At 40.2% G+C, this 15,633-nt stretch overlaps 1 protein-coding gene across 3 annotated transcripts in view; it reads left to right on the top strand.

Annotated features, from left to right (window-relative positions):
• Positions 1-13,798, top strand: part of C6H14orf132 (chromosome 6 C14orf132 homolog) — a 34,514-nt gene extending 20,716 nt beyond the window's left edge. For 2 of the 3 annotated variants that reach the window (XM_074542403.1, XM_074542404.1), the window contains exon 2: positions 12,187-13,798. In XM_074542403.1, the coding sequence (XP_074398504.1) occupies positions 12,187-12,411 (225 nt within the window). In that variant the 3' untranslated portion in view covers positions 12,412-13,798. Of the gene's footprint in view, positions 1-4,889 lie in introns of those variants that run through there. The other variant, XR_012580705.1, reaches the window with a different exon arrangement.
• The last annotated feature ends 1,835 nt before the right edge of the window (positions 13,799-15,633 follow it).

Below are 15,633 nucleotides of genomic sequence, written 5' to 3'. Positions count from 1 at the left end.
TGAGGTTTTGTACCGATTTTCAAATAAGCACTGTGTGCACTGCCTTAGGATTAGGTACTTAGCTTCCCATACATTGCCAATGGAGAGCAATAAATGTCTTCTCAAGGGATCTCTTCATGTCCAATTTAAATCCCTAAATTTACCTTTTTTTGACTGGATGGTAATTTTGAGAATATTTTTGAAGAGGCATCTCTGAGGGGGCAAACCAGGTGGAATTAGGCCCTTCTGTAGGTTTTTTTGCTGATGGCTTTAATTGTTTCTTGTGGCATCCACTGTAATAATTCTTCTTTGTGAATTTTCTTCCTGAGCTCTCAGTGCCTCATTGTGTTTTGGATTTATTCCTGCAAGACATAGAATGGTGGTGTGGGATGCACAAGTCTCTTGGAGATATTTTTGAAATGAAGATCTTCAATCCAGCATTTCAAAATAGAAATGATTAAAGATGAGAGGAATGCTTGCATTTTTGCAAGTACTACATATTTGCACTGTTTTACTGAACTACTCCCATGCTGCTTTTTAATATTTCTGTTCTGGATTTTTGATGAGTGATGCTCAGCTTGAAAAAGGCTTGAGCTGCAATTCAGGTTCCCTGTGGCTGGGGAAGGTCCCTCTATGGCAGATGGGAACCTGTCAGGCCACTGGGTGAGGGAGAGCCCTCTTTCTCCCCAGCATGCAGAAACCTTCAGAGTGTTACAGGGCTATGTCCAATGACATTTCCTTTGCCTGTTACTTTTCTTTAAAAATTCTCCCTTATCAGGGGCTGCATTAAGCTCTAAGGCTGCACTGAATGATGCAATGATGCAGGGATACCAAACTCTGTTGTTAACTGATCTGCACCTGTCTCAGAGCTAGTGGCTCCTTGGTGAAAATCTGTGTGGATGCTCCAATTTTTGTCTCCTCCATCATTTAATCTTTTTATGGTGCACTCATTGCTGCCTTGATAAAATGAGATGGTGATATTTTAATTAAGTTGAGTTCAGAGGGATCATAAATAAAACCTCAGCATGGGTAAGAGTATTATAATCTAGATGAGGGAGTTCATTATTTGAATATATAAGATTGGACTGAAGAACCCAGCCAAGGGCTGGGAGCTGCACTGCCATGCATGTGCACATCTCCTGGGGCTGAGAATGTTGTGCTTCTGCCAGGCTTTATTTATTTTTTTCCCCAACTGTTTTTGTAGGGCTTGTACTAAGAGTTTAAAAAAGCAAGAGTTTTGGATTTTGGTGCCATTCACTTGCTTGGTACTACACCTTACTTTTTGTGTTCCCATAGCTGATAATTATTCTCAGTCTTAGACTGCTTTTGGCCCGATGTGTTGTGTTTAAATTGGATCTGTAGGTGCAAGATACCATCACAAAATTGCATGTGTAAATGTCGGAAGTTACATGGGTGTATGTGTCTTGCTTCAGTGTGAACCTGTCTCTTAAAGCACCTTAAAGGTATCCTGTAGCTGTTTTGCTGCTTTGCTCCTTTGCCAATCTGAGGTTCAGAAGGCTCTGACCTTCAGCTTGCAGAGGACTCTGCATTTACTCTGGCTCTCAGGCTGTGGAGGAAGCCTGCCTGACCTTGGAGCCAGCTCATTTCCTGATTACTTTTCAAAACCTTTTACCTGAAAGATTTTCAACTGGTGCTCTCTTCTGGTGGGGGGATTTCTTCAGTACCTAAACTGCAGCATACTCAGGAACAGCTGTCAACTTCAGGGACAATAACATCTCTCTCCTGTTTATGTACTTTCAAAACATTTCCTCAAATATCCTGAGATCCTAAGACACCAGGGGAGTGTGAACTTGCATCTTCCATCAGCATGTGAGAATACCAAATCACTTCGCTCTCAACTGTTCCAGTTCTCCAGGCCAGCAGTGATTCCATAATTCATATTCCACTGAGTGAAATGAGAAGAAAATGCAAATACAATACATTTTGACTTTATTTTCTTTGTTCCCTGCTCAGCCTTCCATAACACAAGAATAACTGAACAAGCTTTTACAGAAATCACTTTTGGGTAGGAAAACATTACTTCCTGAGGAAAACTGTTACATATCTATGGCTTTAATTATCCTGAGCAGCCCCAAGAGTTCCAAGCACAAGTATTGAATTACAAACAGTTGTATAATAAATTAAACATTGTTTTGTACCCATCCTAAGTATCTTAGGCACTGAGTGCTATTTTGCCTATACATATATAGACAGGCTTATCTAGAGAGAATCAATGCATAATTTATTATATTTTTCTGTAATGTGCTCTGAACTGTTTGAACAATCTCAAACATAAGCACACAAACACAGATGGCTTGGCTGTTCTGTGTTTGTTTGGCGTGATCAAGCTGTCATCAGCTGCTGTCTAGTTCAGCCACACTTAATCATCCCTTGATGGTCCTGGTACACAAGCAAAACCTGAGTTGTGACTATCTGGGTTGGTGAGAACATATGGAATATTTGGCTCTGATGCTGGCTGTTCTCACACTTTGATGAAGGTTCCTGCCCTCCCAAAGAGACAGTGAAATGTCCTGTATGGATTCTTCTCTTTTGCTTCAAAGCAAAGTGAGCCAGGCTTATTTTAAGTCATTGTGAGTTCTGTTCCTGTCATGCCTGCTGATCTTGCACCAAAGGGGAAGAGAAATACATGTTGCTTCTCTTCCTTGGGCTCTGCTATGGGAACAGTAAATCCTAGATGATTGAACTGATTGCTTGGTGGCACTGAGCTCTTAAGCACTCAAGATTGACATTTGATCAAGCATTTATTTCTTCATAATATTCAACAAAAAGTTAATGTTGGATGGAACTTTTCTAAGCCCAGTGAATACTACTCTTCAAATACCCGAAATTAGGAAATCATCAACATGGTTTCAACTTCCAGCTTTTATTCTCCTGTGTAATGTGTGATTGGCTCATTCACAAGACAAAAAATGCAAGGGAATAGGATTAATTTTTAAGCAAATTGTGCCTCTTTAGTTATAAACTGCTACTTACAGAATGAGTTGAGAGGAATGTGTAGTCTGTAGGCTGCTCAAGCCATATGTTGAGGCTAATATGCCTGATGGGATCACGATGGATGCCAGCCTGACACATGTTGATATTCCATCAAATGAAGTGTATGCAGTAGGGGCATTTGGCAGTCCTCCTTTCTTCCTGGAAGCAGCTCTCTATTTTGCTTGTTCTTCGTGCTGGCTGCTACCCTAAGCATCTCCAGACATAAAGAGGAATAGCATAGTGTCAGTTTTTTCTCCATTTTTTGTCCATCTCAATTGGAATACCTTGTTTTTTTGCCTCTCAGGCTTGTTGTGTGTCCTGAACTAGGTGCCAAGTACACAAGCAAAAATATTTACGAAAATAGCCTTACGTAAGGCATAAGAGAGATACCTCAAATATTCTCTCAGCATACCTCAGGCCTCCCCACTCCTTTGTTTGTGAGGATGTAATGCAACATGAGAATGAAAGGGAAAGAAAAAATAAATAGGAAAAAATGTTGGATAAAAATGCTGCATAGCCAAAATAATATTTCAGACATCGTTACCAGTTTTCTCTCTCTGCTGTTTTTTCAGAGACTCTGATAGAATATATAGGCTTAAGAAAAATAATCTTTATGGAATAAGTTGAATCTCTTAAATTGTCTTAATTTCCATTCTGAGGGTTTTTATTGGATGCCTGCAAGTATTTTCCATGAGAGAATTAATCTCTGGAAGTCGTCATAGAATAAAATTCTTCCCAGTGTGTTTGCATTATTACAGTGACCTAACTCTTATCATATTTGAAGATAGGTTCAAGGTGGCTATCCCAAAGATGCTGAAAATGAGGCATTTATGTTACATCATTAGATACATCTGAGCTGCAATGGTAGTAATTGTTTCTCTCAATAGATAAATGTATCTCAACTTGTCTTTGCGGTACAGCCATTGGTGTGTAACATAAGATACATGAGATTTATAGTTTGGAAGGTCTGAAAGCTTTTGAGTCTACATGGAATAGTAAGTAATTTCTGTGATGAAATAGAGCTAAGCCTGTTAGTATGGCTTAGTTAAATCTCAGCCAATTAATTTTTCATGGGCCGTGTAGCAGGGATTGGAGGAACATGCAAGATTTTTTTATTGCTCTTGGGTTTTGGTTTGAGCAGTGGTCAGCATATGCAACATAGAGAAATTTCTGTGCAGTTATTTTTTTCCTCTAGAGGAATAACATGATGTCCAAAATGCTGCATCCTCCTAGTTCCAGCTCCTAACACCTGCCCCTTAAAAATATTTTTAGTGTTTATGAAAAGCATCCTGATTACAAAATACTGAAGGATACAGCAAATTACAAAATTGTTACTTTTGCCCATGCCTGAAGTCTGATGGTTTAAACAATTTTTCATCTCAAAGTAGTTCTGCTTTTGAAATTGTCACTGCTTCCCTTGTTGTGAATGGCTGCCAATTCCCATCTCTCCACACATCCCCCCACCCTCCTGGAGAACAGCCTGAGCATCTTGCTAGGCTAAAGGAGAGGGAGCAGAAGGAAAACCGAAATAATATGAAGGCCAGTCTCTTTCTTTGCTACCCAGAATCTTGGCCACATCACCAAATTGATAATGAGCCATCACCATTTTTTTAGAGATGAACAGGGCTGCAAAGATTACAGTGGAGGAAGGATCTGAGTAGTCCTTTTTCACTCTGAGAAATATGATTAGGATTTGTTCAATTATTTTCCAATACATTTTTTCTTGAGTTCTGCTATTTGGCTTTCTACTTACAGCCCATAATGTGGCTTTTCTGTTTATGGTAGGAATGCCTTTTTCTCAGCAGATATGAAGTGCCATTACAATCAGCTTGTGTTACTCTTATTTTCCTCTTTACCTTCTGGCACATGCCACTTACTCTGTGCATAAGAACTGATACTGTGCAGCCATGTGCTTGCTTCCTGTCAGTGATACAGCCTGCTGTCCCAAAAGCTGTCCCTTGGGACATCAAAACATTACACAAAGGTACTGTTCCTTTTCTTCTCCCAGGATTATTTTTTGCTTGGTTGCTTGCTTGCTTGTTTACTTAATTCAGGGTGGTTTTTGTAATAGAGGAACTTGATGCCAGAAAGGAATTGCCAGCCTGGATCAAAACAGGAGACAATTAAGTCCACTTAAATCCTGCAGTTTGGCTTTGAAGTCACCAATGCCAAAATTTTGGAAGCAGTGAGATAATCACGACCTCTTTCTTTTCATGTATTAGTAGAGTTTAAACTCTGAGGCTTGTTGTTTGAAGGTCTTCCAGAATGATGTTCTGTGTTAAACTGTTCCAACTCTTCAAATTGCTCTTATCTCTAAAGGAATTCCTGTTCTCCGTGAGTTTCCCAGTCATGTGACTACACATGATGTGAAGTGCCCTCTGGTTTTCCACTTTGGGAAATTGTAAACAGATTTTAATAGCTCCTCCTGATGATAACATTGATGGTCAGTTTTATATCCTCCCACTGAGGTTTTCCATTTTGATAAATGCTTGCCTTTCAGGCTCCCTCTGTTTATATATTTTTCTTTTATGTTCATGTTCTCCTGGAAGCATTAAAGTTGTAACTGTACATGGGGGCCAGGCATCTTTTCCCCCACCTTGGTGTCCACAATAGGACATTGACATCAGTTGGATTAGATATATAAGGTCAGCTAGTGCTGCTTTTTTTGAGTTGTTCCACAGACATTCAGGTAGTATGAAGCACAGTCTGCTTGGCTGCCCTGCACTCTTTCATTATATTCACAATTCCCTCCAATTTAAGATATACAGATTCACAATATAAATTATGGGTGACTTAGAGTTGTGGCTTCTTCACAGCAATTTGAATTTTTGTTCAATGCTGACAAAGCTTGCTCTTTTCCTTGATGCATCATTGCTGGCATTGGCTGGAAAGAGAGGAGGAACTTTTGGGGCCAGGGGTGGTATGAGAAACTTCTCTGTATCCTTTTGAGACTTGTCAGCTACTGTCAGCTTTTTTATTAAAAAGGCTTTTGTTTGTTCTCAGTCTTATGCACTTGGAAGATGAAATCCAGCAGCAGTTGGTTGAAAATAATAGTTTAAAAGCAGTAGGGATCTTTGAAATAAAAAAGCTATTTCAACGAGGCACTAGGCAGATGTAAATTGCAGGAGTGGAATCACAGCATGTTTATCATTAGGATATCTTGGATGCTACCTATGCAGCAATATGAGAGTGAAAATTTCACTTGTCTTCATGCCAGGTGTCTACACTGCTTTTTGCAGCTAATTCAGCGGGGGAACTTTCCACAGAGAGGTGTTGCAGCCTGCCTGCCCAGGACCTGTGCTCATAAAAGCAGTAGCTTAGGGCCAGCTGATCTAGCTGAGCTCAGTTCCTTGTGGGGATACCTCAGTTAAGGGAAACCAGTTTTACAGCCAGAAGCAAACTCAGAGTTGGTGTGTCTGCTGCAGCATCTTGGAACATCTTGGGTTGTTCCTTCCTAAACATCCAGACATCTGTTGATCAAGGCAGCTCCTAGAGTGTGTGATTCAACAGCAAGGCTCAGACCTCCAGCATCTGAGATACTGCTGGTATGGAACAACTCTGAATAGTGCTATAAGCTACAAGGACAAAGACCTGTAACTAGCCTAGCATGGATTGGAAAGCAGTGAAGGAAGTAATGCACAGGTCCTAGGAATAGAATGGATTGGAAGAAAAGCAGAGATTTATAAAGTTGAAAGTTTTTAACAGGATTAAAATAACAGGTGAAATCCTGATGCCTCCATGTCAGAGTGAAAATTTTCCATTGCCACTGGTAGGGTGAACATTTTGACAACTGTATTTTGAAAATAAGCCGCTGTTTTTTCTAAGCTTGTCAATCTAAGACTGTGATTTCAGGGTGAAGCAGGAATCTGAATCAATTAAAATGAGAATGTGAAGATAAGTGCATAAAACATTTTCTTCCTCTTCAGAATTAGACATATTTAATTAAATTAAAGAGGATTGCCTTGGGCGGTGGTTAATTTTGTGTGTAGTTTTAATGTGTTCAAAGGGATCCACTTGCAGTGAACATAGAACAAGTCCTGATTGTCACTGTGCACCCAGCCTGCATTCTAAACAGCAGGGTGATATTCTGGCAAACAGTGAACAGAAGAACTTGGTTCTCCAGATATTACCTGTAAATCAATAATAGCCAATAGCACATCTTCATTTACAGTGCATGCTTTAGGTAAGGAGACTATATATGCATTTTTCTGTGAGACAGAATTACTGTGGAGAGAGTACTGGTCATGTGGGGTGTCTCCTTAGTAAAAAAACATTCATTTAAAAAGACCTTAAGAATCAAGTTGTTATGATGAATTTGTGAACCCATACATTGCTAGTGCCTTTGGCAACTGTGCTAGATTAATTTATGAGTGCAGGTGGAATGTTTTCAGACACAAATATGCACTGCAGTGATCACATGCTACCAGGGCAGAGGGAAATAATAATTTTACTTTATGTATTCAAATCATGCCATCTTGTAAAAAGATGATATCTCAAATTTAACAAAAAAGAAACACTGGAAAGTTAGATATTCTGAAGTAGCAACATGGATTTTTCAAAACAACACCTGAGCTGTGGTGACATTTCACCTGTTAACATCCCATTCCTGGAGTGATGCTTGGGGAGACCACGGCAAAGGTACAGCAGAGATGTTAAAGGTGCTGCTGAGGTTTCTTAGTTTCTCACTAGAAGATTCAGCTGTCCTTTCAAATATCTATGCCTAACCTGGGTTCCCAACAAGGTGGCAGCAGCCAAGTGTCACAATTCTCTAGCTGACTATGAAAAAATGTCAGACACCTGATTCTCAAATAAATGGAACAATATTATTACTAAGGGATGGATTTTATATGCTGCTGCTTAAGAATGCTGTCATACTTACAGTATCAGTGACTGGTACCTGACATGCTGGTTTTCATTCCTGTGGATCACATTGGTTATAAAATAGGATTTTTCTGCTAACTAGAAGTGCATCACAGAACTGTTCAAGGGCTGCTCCCCTCGTGACCCCAGAGCATGCCAGTGGGAGGTATTCAGCACAGTGGGTGTTCTCATTACCACTTGACATTTTGCTGTTTGGTTTTCTGCCTGTTGCTATTTAATGATTTCAATTCTTTCTTTGCCGGTCCCAGAAGCCATTTAGCAAGCAATGTACTATTACTGCTACTTAACAATGTCAACACAGTCTCTAGGAAAGGAGTTTCATTTCCAAACAGTGTGCTACAGGGTTACCCCTTGGTCTGCTCCTGTTCTGTCCCTCACTGTCCTGTTTCCCAGTTAACCCTTTGCCCTGGCCTCTTCATCCTGTGCTCCTGGGGAGGGTGGCAGCCTTGCCTGAACTATAGATACCCTCTGGGGCTAAACAGACTGCAGGTCACTGTAATGGCTGTGACATGGGTGAAGGTTCTGGATGATGTAAATTGGCATGTATTTGCTTTGCAGAGGCACAGGCAGAAAAGTAGAGCAGTCACAGAGAGAATTGCAGGTTTCTGTCCTTAGCCTACTGTTAATCACAAGCACTTCACAACTCTCTTTAGGGTCAGGTCTGGAGGTATCAAATAAGTAAAATCTCAAATAAGACTGCAGAGGGAAGATACTGTACCTTATGGGAGAATGAAGACATAAAGACTGAGGATGAGATTCATTTCACTGAATTTAATCTACCAAAAAGATAGATTGCCACTGATACTAATCATCCCTCTCTCCTGTGGAGAGATAGCATATCTCCCAAGGATGATTTACATGACTCTAATCACTGAGCAACCCTGACTGTTAAGTGGCACCAAGAGGCCAGATTGAGAAGGATGCTCAGCTTCAGATGAGATCAGATGTAGTCTGGACAAGTTCATGGTAGCAAAATTCTTTGCAAGTTATTAAGTCCATAGCAATGGTGTCTGGCTTATGACCTTCCTAAGCTGAAAACAGTCAGAGGCTGTGAGTTATGAAGGGGTAGTATCAGACATGTTTCTCCTGTCGTGCTGTTACTCTCCAAGCATCTATTTATGGCCACTGTTGGAGCCACTCCCACCCAAGGGAGATGGACTTTCTCTCGGACACCATATGGCAGTTCCTCCTGCTCTCATGTGAGGCTGCTGGAGCAGTCAGAAGGGGGAATGCACATTTAGCAAGAGATGATTTTTGCAAATGGGAAATTGGCAGGAAGGTTTATTTCCAGATTTGTGGTGAAGTGCTACTGACCTACAAACAGAAAAACTGGAATTCAGTCTTACAGAGAGAGGCTGTGCCAGATGCTGAATGTCAGTCCTTTACACCAGGTCACCTCAAGCCTTTCAGAGATTCAGATGAGCTGTTTCACCATGTGCTCCCCTCAGATGGTGCAGACAGCTTGTTTGAGCCTTAGACAGTACAAGGAGATTCGAATTTGACATAATTTACAGCGTGCTGTGTAGCTGTGCTGCTACATGGATGCTCCCTGCCTTTGTGACAGCAGCAGGGGAACTAACAGGGTGGAAACCTGTCATTTCAAATAACTGCTTGGGAGCACAGAATTTTTGGCCCAAAATCCAGGTATCAATCACCAGAACTGTGTTTATGACCTCCCACCATATTGGACACATACACTTGTGTGTGTGCCCCTATACTTGGGATGATTCAGTTGAAAGATTTTGCAGATTTGACTGTCCTAAATGCTGATAGCCTTAAAGTGGTTTGTTAAGGAGGCAAGCACCTCTGGTTGAGCATTTTACTGCCAGTATGGTAAATGTATTACTGTCATTTGGAGCAGAGATCTTTAATTAGAGTCTCTGTAGCTGTTATATGGCATCACTGTTGCATAAATACACTTCTGTTTGAAGTCAGAGCTGCCTTTTATGGCAATCTCTACATAAAAAGAAATTTTGATAAAACTGAAAAATGCTTTCCTTATCAAATCCCAAGACATAAAAAAAGGCCGGTGGAATTTGAATCAAGAGATCAAGCTGGGATTTTGAAATGGAAGCTTTTGCTCTCTTTTAAATTGCATTGTGTTGAAATGGCCAGCAAAAATCTGTGATGCAGGGAGAACGTATGAGACTTTACTTTTGCAATTTCCTGCTTGGTTTCTTGTAAACTGCTTTTGTCTAATCATATCTGATATCAAAGATAATTTTATTTCATGTGGATAAGGTAGCATGACATATCCACTGTGGTCTTTCATCATTCTCTGTTTAATTTTGAATGTGACATGATATTTTCTAGTACAGATGAAATTTGTTCAGCAGTCAGCTTTGAAAAAGAGCCTGTCTTTTATGTCTCTCTAAAACGTTATGCATGGCAAGCAAAAAAAATGACTTCATTCTCAGACTATCAAAGCCTTAGTGCTGTCTGTAGATTTCAGCCAGTATAGAGAGCAGAGGTGGTTTATCCTCACATGCTGTCCATTTCAGCAGCCTCCATAGCACAGCTGCACACAGCCAGAATGGGTGTAGTTTGGTTACAAAGGGAGAGGTTGCTGAGGGAATCAAAATGTGATGCAGGAGAGGAAGGACACGGTGCTGAAAGAGATGATTTTTCAGCCCAGTGAGTATTGACAGGGAAGTTTAGGGCTGAAGGTGTAGCAGCCTCCTGTGATATGGCTGAGTGAAGGCAAGGCTTGTTCCTCTGTTATTCACAGGCTGTGGTGACTTCAGCAGCAGTAGTGCTGACGTTAGAGTAGAAGAGAGCCCTATTGAGAAAGGTGAAAATTAATACCAAAACCCCAAAGACACTTACTCATAGGGTGTAAAACAGGAGATTGTGTCTAAAGATTGGATGACAGCAGCAGCATGGAAACCACTATGAGGGAGGAAAGGTTGGCTGGTGTTGCAGTGAGGGTGTTCCTAAGGACAATATTCACAGATGTTTTCAGCTTCCCCTGAAGCCCTGGACTCACAGGGAGATGTAGGTAAGATGCACTGATGTCTAGGTTTTACTAATTGCTCAAGATCAAACCAATCATCGATGCCATGATGGAATTTTGGTGGAGAAATTTAGACATATGACTCTGGGGTTTTTTTATCCCATAAATACGTGGTTTTGGTCTACCTGTGTGCTACAGTCCTGACAGAGTTTGGTTAGAGAGTACTGCAGAGACTTGGGCTTTTCCATACCCCCACTGCTCGTGGTTTTTTACAGGGTATTCAGAAACATGTGTCCTGAGCATTTATAGATATGTGAAATAGATGTTCTGCAGCTTTTTCTGAAACATTGTCCTATACTTACATGAGACTTGGAGCCTGCACTCAGTGAGTCAGGGGAGATTCTTACGGTTCTGCATTCCTAAACAAACAAGGGACAAGGATGGAAGCAAAAAGCTTTTGTGTGAACCTTTTTTAGTTGTAAATGGTCTTTGTACTGTAGTAGGTATCCCTCTCTTGCCTGAATGAGGAATCCATTCATTTGCAGAAGGATGTCATTTTATAACATTATATGGAGATAAAATAATTCTTGAACCCTGAATAATATGTATTGTGATCTAGGATGAAGCTGGAAAGACAACTGGAACATGTAAAAGGACATGGTTAAACAGTTTCTTCTTCCTTTATCTTTTGCAAAGTGTATTGAGTAACTGTTATCTTACCCAGAACATTTTCTGGTGTGGAAAAACTTTTAGAAATCTGCCATTTACTGCATTGTGATGGAGCCTTTCAAAATCCATTTTGAAGTTTTCTGTTGTATTGATTTATAAATGCTGGATTGTTGCAGTGCTATGTTTTGCAAGTGAAGTTCTGAGTACACTCCAGCTCTTTTACAGTAAGAACTTTTTACGTGATCTCTACATAAACCAAGAGTTTGCTTCTGAGTGATGCATAAGAGGAGCACAAATTCTCTGCATCAGATCCTCTCTGTGCTAGTGCAATGTCTTGCAGTGACATGATACCTTTGCTGGTAGTCACAAAACAATCCTGTTGATACCAACTCAAATTCTGGTATGTGAGTGTTTTGTGTATATGGGTATCTCTTCTAAATACATATGATTACTTAGGCTGACTTGGAGCCTGCATGCGAGCTCTTCTGTATATTGCATGTATTATATGTAGGTTTTCTTCAATAATATTGATTCCAACAGAAATGGCAGAAATATTATAATCTGTGACATTCCTGACAGGTTAGCACCATGTACACAAAATCTCAGTAATTTTGCAAGTTAGCTAATGGTTAGTCTTTGATAATGACTTTGAGACAATGCAAAAGCAGATATTAGCATTCAGTCTGATTCTGCCATGTTTTTCTTCACAGCTTCCTGTTATGGGAGGAGCCTTTATGGACTCACCCAACGAGGACTTTAGTACAGAGTACTCCCTGTTCAACTCATCAGCCAACGTCCATGCAGCTTCTTCCATGCAGAATCCACCAGAAGAGACATCCCGTTCTTCAAATGATGCCATATTGTTATGGATTGCAATAATAGCAACAATTGGAAATATTGTGGTTGTGGGAGTTGTGTATGCCTTCACCTTCTAGGATGACTGTCAATACAAACACTGGAAGAAAGGAAATCTTCAACAGTATTTGTCATGTGTATGTATGTATGTATGTGTGTATATATACATGTATATCTATATAAATACATATAACTAGAGACTTTGTTGATTAAGTGCTGCCACAGTCATGGAAATGAAATGCAAGTTAATCATCTTAAGTCTTGAGGCCAGAAAGTTTGGATGCAAATTGTGTGGAGGTGAGAGCTTTATTTGAGAACAGAGCCGATAGCAGTTTTGTATAGAAATGTAATAAAAGAGAGATCAACTTGGGTATAGTAAATACAGAGAGATATTTATATAGAAAGTGCTTATTTTTTACTGTAGATTTTTCTAGCAGCCCTTCTGCAATTTGTCAGCTTTTTTTTTCTTTTTGTGTGTGCATTTTTTACTGTGGTATAACATTATATGAAATTGTTCCAGGTTGTGTTTTCTGGACATCTTAATTTCCTTGACGGACCCTGGTTGGCATTGGCTCAGTTCTGATGAAGACCAAGTTCATCATGTGTGTGTCTTCAGCATGGCTGCAGACTCCTGGGCTGTATTCAAAATCATCAGTCTCACAGCCATGACAGGCAGATGCAGGCTGTCTGTTACCTGCCTTCCAGTTTCAGTAACTGGAGCTGGTAATCAATACATTTATGCTGAACCTGCCTGCTGTTCAGGAGGAGGCACAGCTACTCCTGCTCTGCTCTGAATTTCAGAGGAGAAAATGCTAAACAGAGTAGCAGCACAAGTTCCCATTTCTGTCTAGACGTACTGGTTTGCAGCGGTTTGTATATGCATTCCTTCCAGGAAACAAAAGCCTAATACCACACTTCTCATCTCACTAGACTGCAATCCAGATTTCTTACAGCAGCTGTGTGCTTTCATAAGGTTATTGATGTACTGAAAGAATGATGGAAAAATTGTAAAGCCTAATTAATAGTGAATATGTCTATGAGAAAGATAGAATTGAAAGAAAGGTTGCTCACTTCTGTGCTTATGCAGGGGTGAATTCAAGAGTCACATATGTCCTGGGGTAGAAACAACACAAGAAAAGTAATAAGTGTCAGATGTGCAAGTGCTTGTATCTCAGTATATTAATATATCTCTGGGTTCTTGTGAGGGTCTTGGATGAGATTTTTTTTAGAACTGGCTTTAGGTAATGACTGATTATCCTTTGGATTTGTTCCTCTGAGAGGCAACATTTTTACTGCATTTTTTCCACGGGCATTTCATTTTCAAGAGTGTATCTTTTTGAGACGAGCTGTAGCTTTCTGTGCTTGAGAAATTGTAAAATCTTGAGAGAAAAAAAAAAATTACCACTGTTGGAAATCTTCCTTCACCCCCATAAAAATTAAGCAACAATACACAAAATGTATGCACTTTGAGAGCAGCAGACAAATTCTTCTTCTGTGTCTGCATGTACTGTCTAGGCTTTCTGTCTCACACAGCTAATACCCTAATTCCAGAAAGCCTTGTCTGCAGGAACAGAGACTATTTTTGACACTTGCCTGCTACTGAGCTTGAGGCTGGGCTATGAGCTGTTGAATGTATAGAGAGCTTTGGATTTCCCACTTTTCTCTTTAAACCCATTTTCCTGCAGGGCTGGTGGACAGTTACTTGAATCAAAGCAGCATGCCCCAAATCAGTCTTTATAACCACTCAGCAGTCACTGTGTATATTTTTTCCCTCTCTATGAACTGTCCTTTAAAGCTAAGAAAGAGGCAAACAGAGCTAGCAGTGGGAAGAAAATAAATTAGGTTATTTTGAAGCTGAGAAAAACAATTATGAGCTTCTGTGTGTGTTGTTATTTCCCTTTTTGGAGGCAGGATTTTGTGAAGATGGTTGAGGACAGACAAGACCTATACTGGGAAAAATTTTGAGAAGTCCAGTTCTGGAATATCAGAGGGAAAGAAGGCAAATTCTGTCCAATAAAATAACTGTAGTCTTAAGGATGATAGAAAAATTATGATTTTCATTTCTTAAAATAGCTATTAATTCCTTCATAGCCACAGGACAACAAAAAGCAGAGGAGCGGCATAAATTATCTACCTTGTTTGTTTTTGCATCCCTCCTTATTCTTGCTGAGCAGAAAGGAAAATGTTGGAAAGCTGCAGAGAAGTTTCCAATGAAGAATTCAGCAGGACAAGGTCGGGTGTGTAAACATGTAGGATCTGTGAAAATGTTGCTTAGTGTAAGGTACTGTCCCCAACCATTTTCTGATACTCTGTTGCCTTTGTAATTGTATCAGTTACTCATGGACTTGTCTTCATTGTTACTGCAGGCTGTCTTGTTAGGCCAGATCCTGCAAGCATTTTGGCATAAAGAGCAAAACATTTCCACCATGACTAAAACCAGTTTGACACAATGGTACTTGCCCAGTGGGATTATTCTGCTGCCTAATGAATTTGCCAGTGCAGTGCTTTGCTTAAATTTCTTAGAATATTAATCTTAGTGCAATTAGCAATGTTTGCATCTCTCTCCCAGAGCACTGGACTGAACTCTTCAGCCATGAAGAAAAGCATTAGAGAGGGAACAGCAAAAAAACCCACTATTATGCTAGTGAAACCAAGTGACACTTTTTTGTTGCTTTTCCCAAAGAAAATGCCCTACTTTCATGTGAAACTGATAGTAATAGCAGGAGCCTTGGAAAACGAGTTCCACCTCCTGCATCCAGATCATCATCATACATATTTTCATTGTTAGAGGCTGTGTTGTCAAGAAGGGCCAGACAAAACTTTAATTTAAGTAATTGGCTTGACAGGGTGACATGGCAAGCTGGGTGCAAGCAGCAAGTGCAGGCAATTCCTGCCTCATAGTTAAGCTGCACACTAACTGTATGACTTCTCTGTTGGGAGAAAAAATTACTTCTAGGATGCAGGTACAAGGATACTGCATGTGAGTGTGGAATATTGTCAGGTGTATTGAAGATCCCCAAATTGCAGAGCTGGTTCCAGCTCTGCTCTGCTTTGATAGTGACAATATGCACACTGTATTTCTGGATGTTGTGTTCTGGCTTTGTGCACTACAACCACTTCTCTCTTCTGGGAGGTTAGCGAAGGTTTAAATTAGACCATTGAAATAATTGAAATTCATCAATAAGTTCAGAGAAGCTGCAGAAGGGAATGGAGCAGTGGCTGAGTGGAGGATGTTTCACAGTTATGGTCCTGTGAAATATGTTGCCTCTTGAGCTCTCAACACAGCTTGACTTGGAGCACTG

Source organism: Zonotrichia albicollis, chromosome 6 (assembly GCF_047830755.1).
Source record: "Zonotrichia albicollis isolate bZonAlb1 chromosome 6, bZonAlb1.hap1, whole genome shotgun sequence".
Classification (NCBI taxonomy): domain Eukaryota; kingdom Metazoa; phylum Chordata; class Aves; order Passeriformes; family Passerellidae; genus Zonotrichia; species Zonotrichia albicollis.
This window is presented reverse-complemented; position numbering and strand designations above follow the sequence as displayed.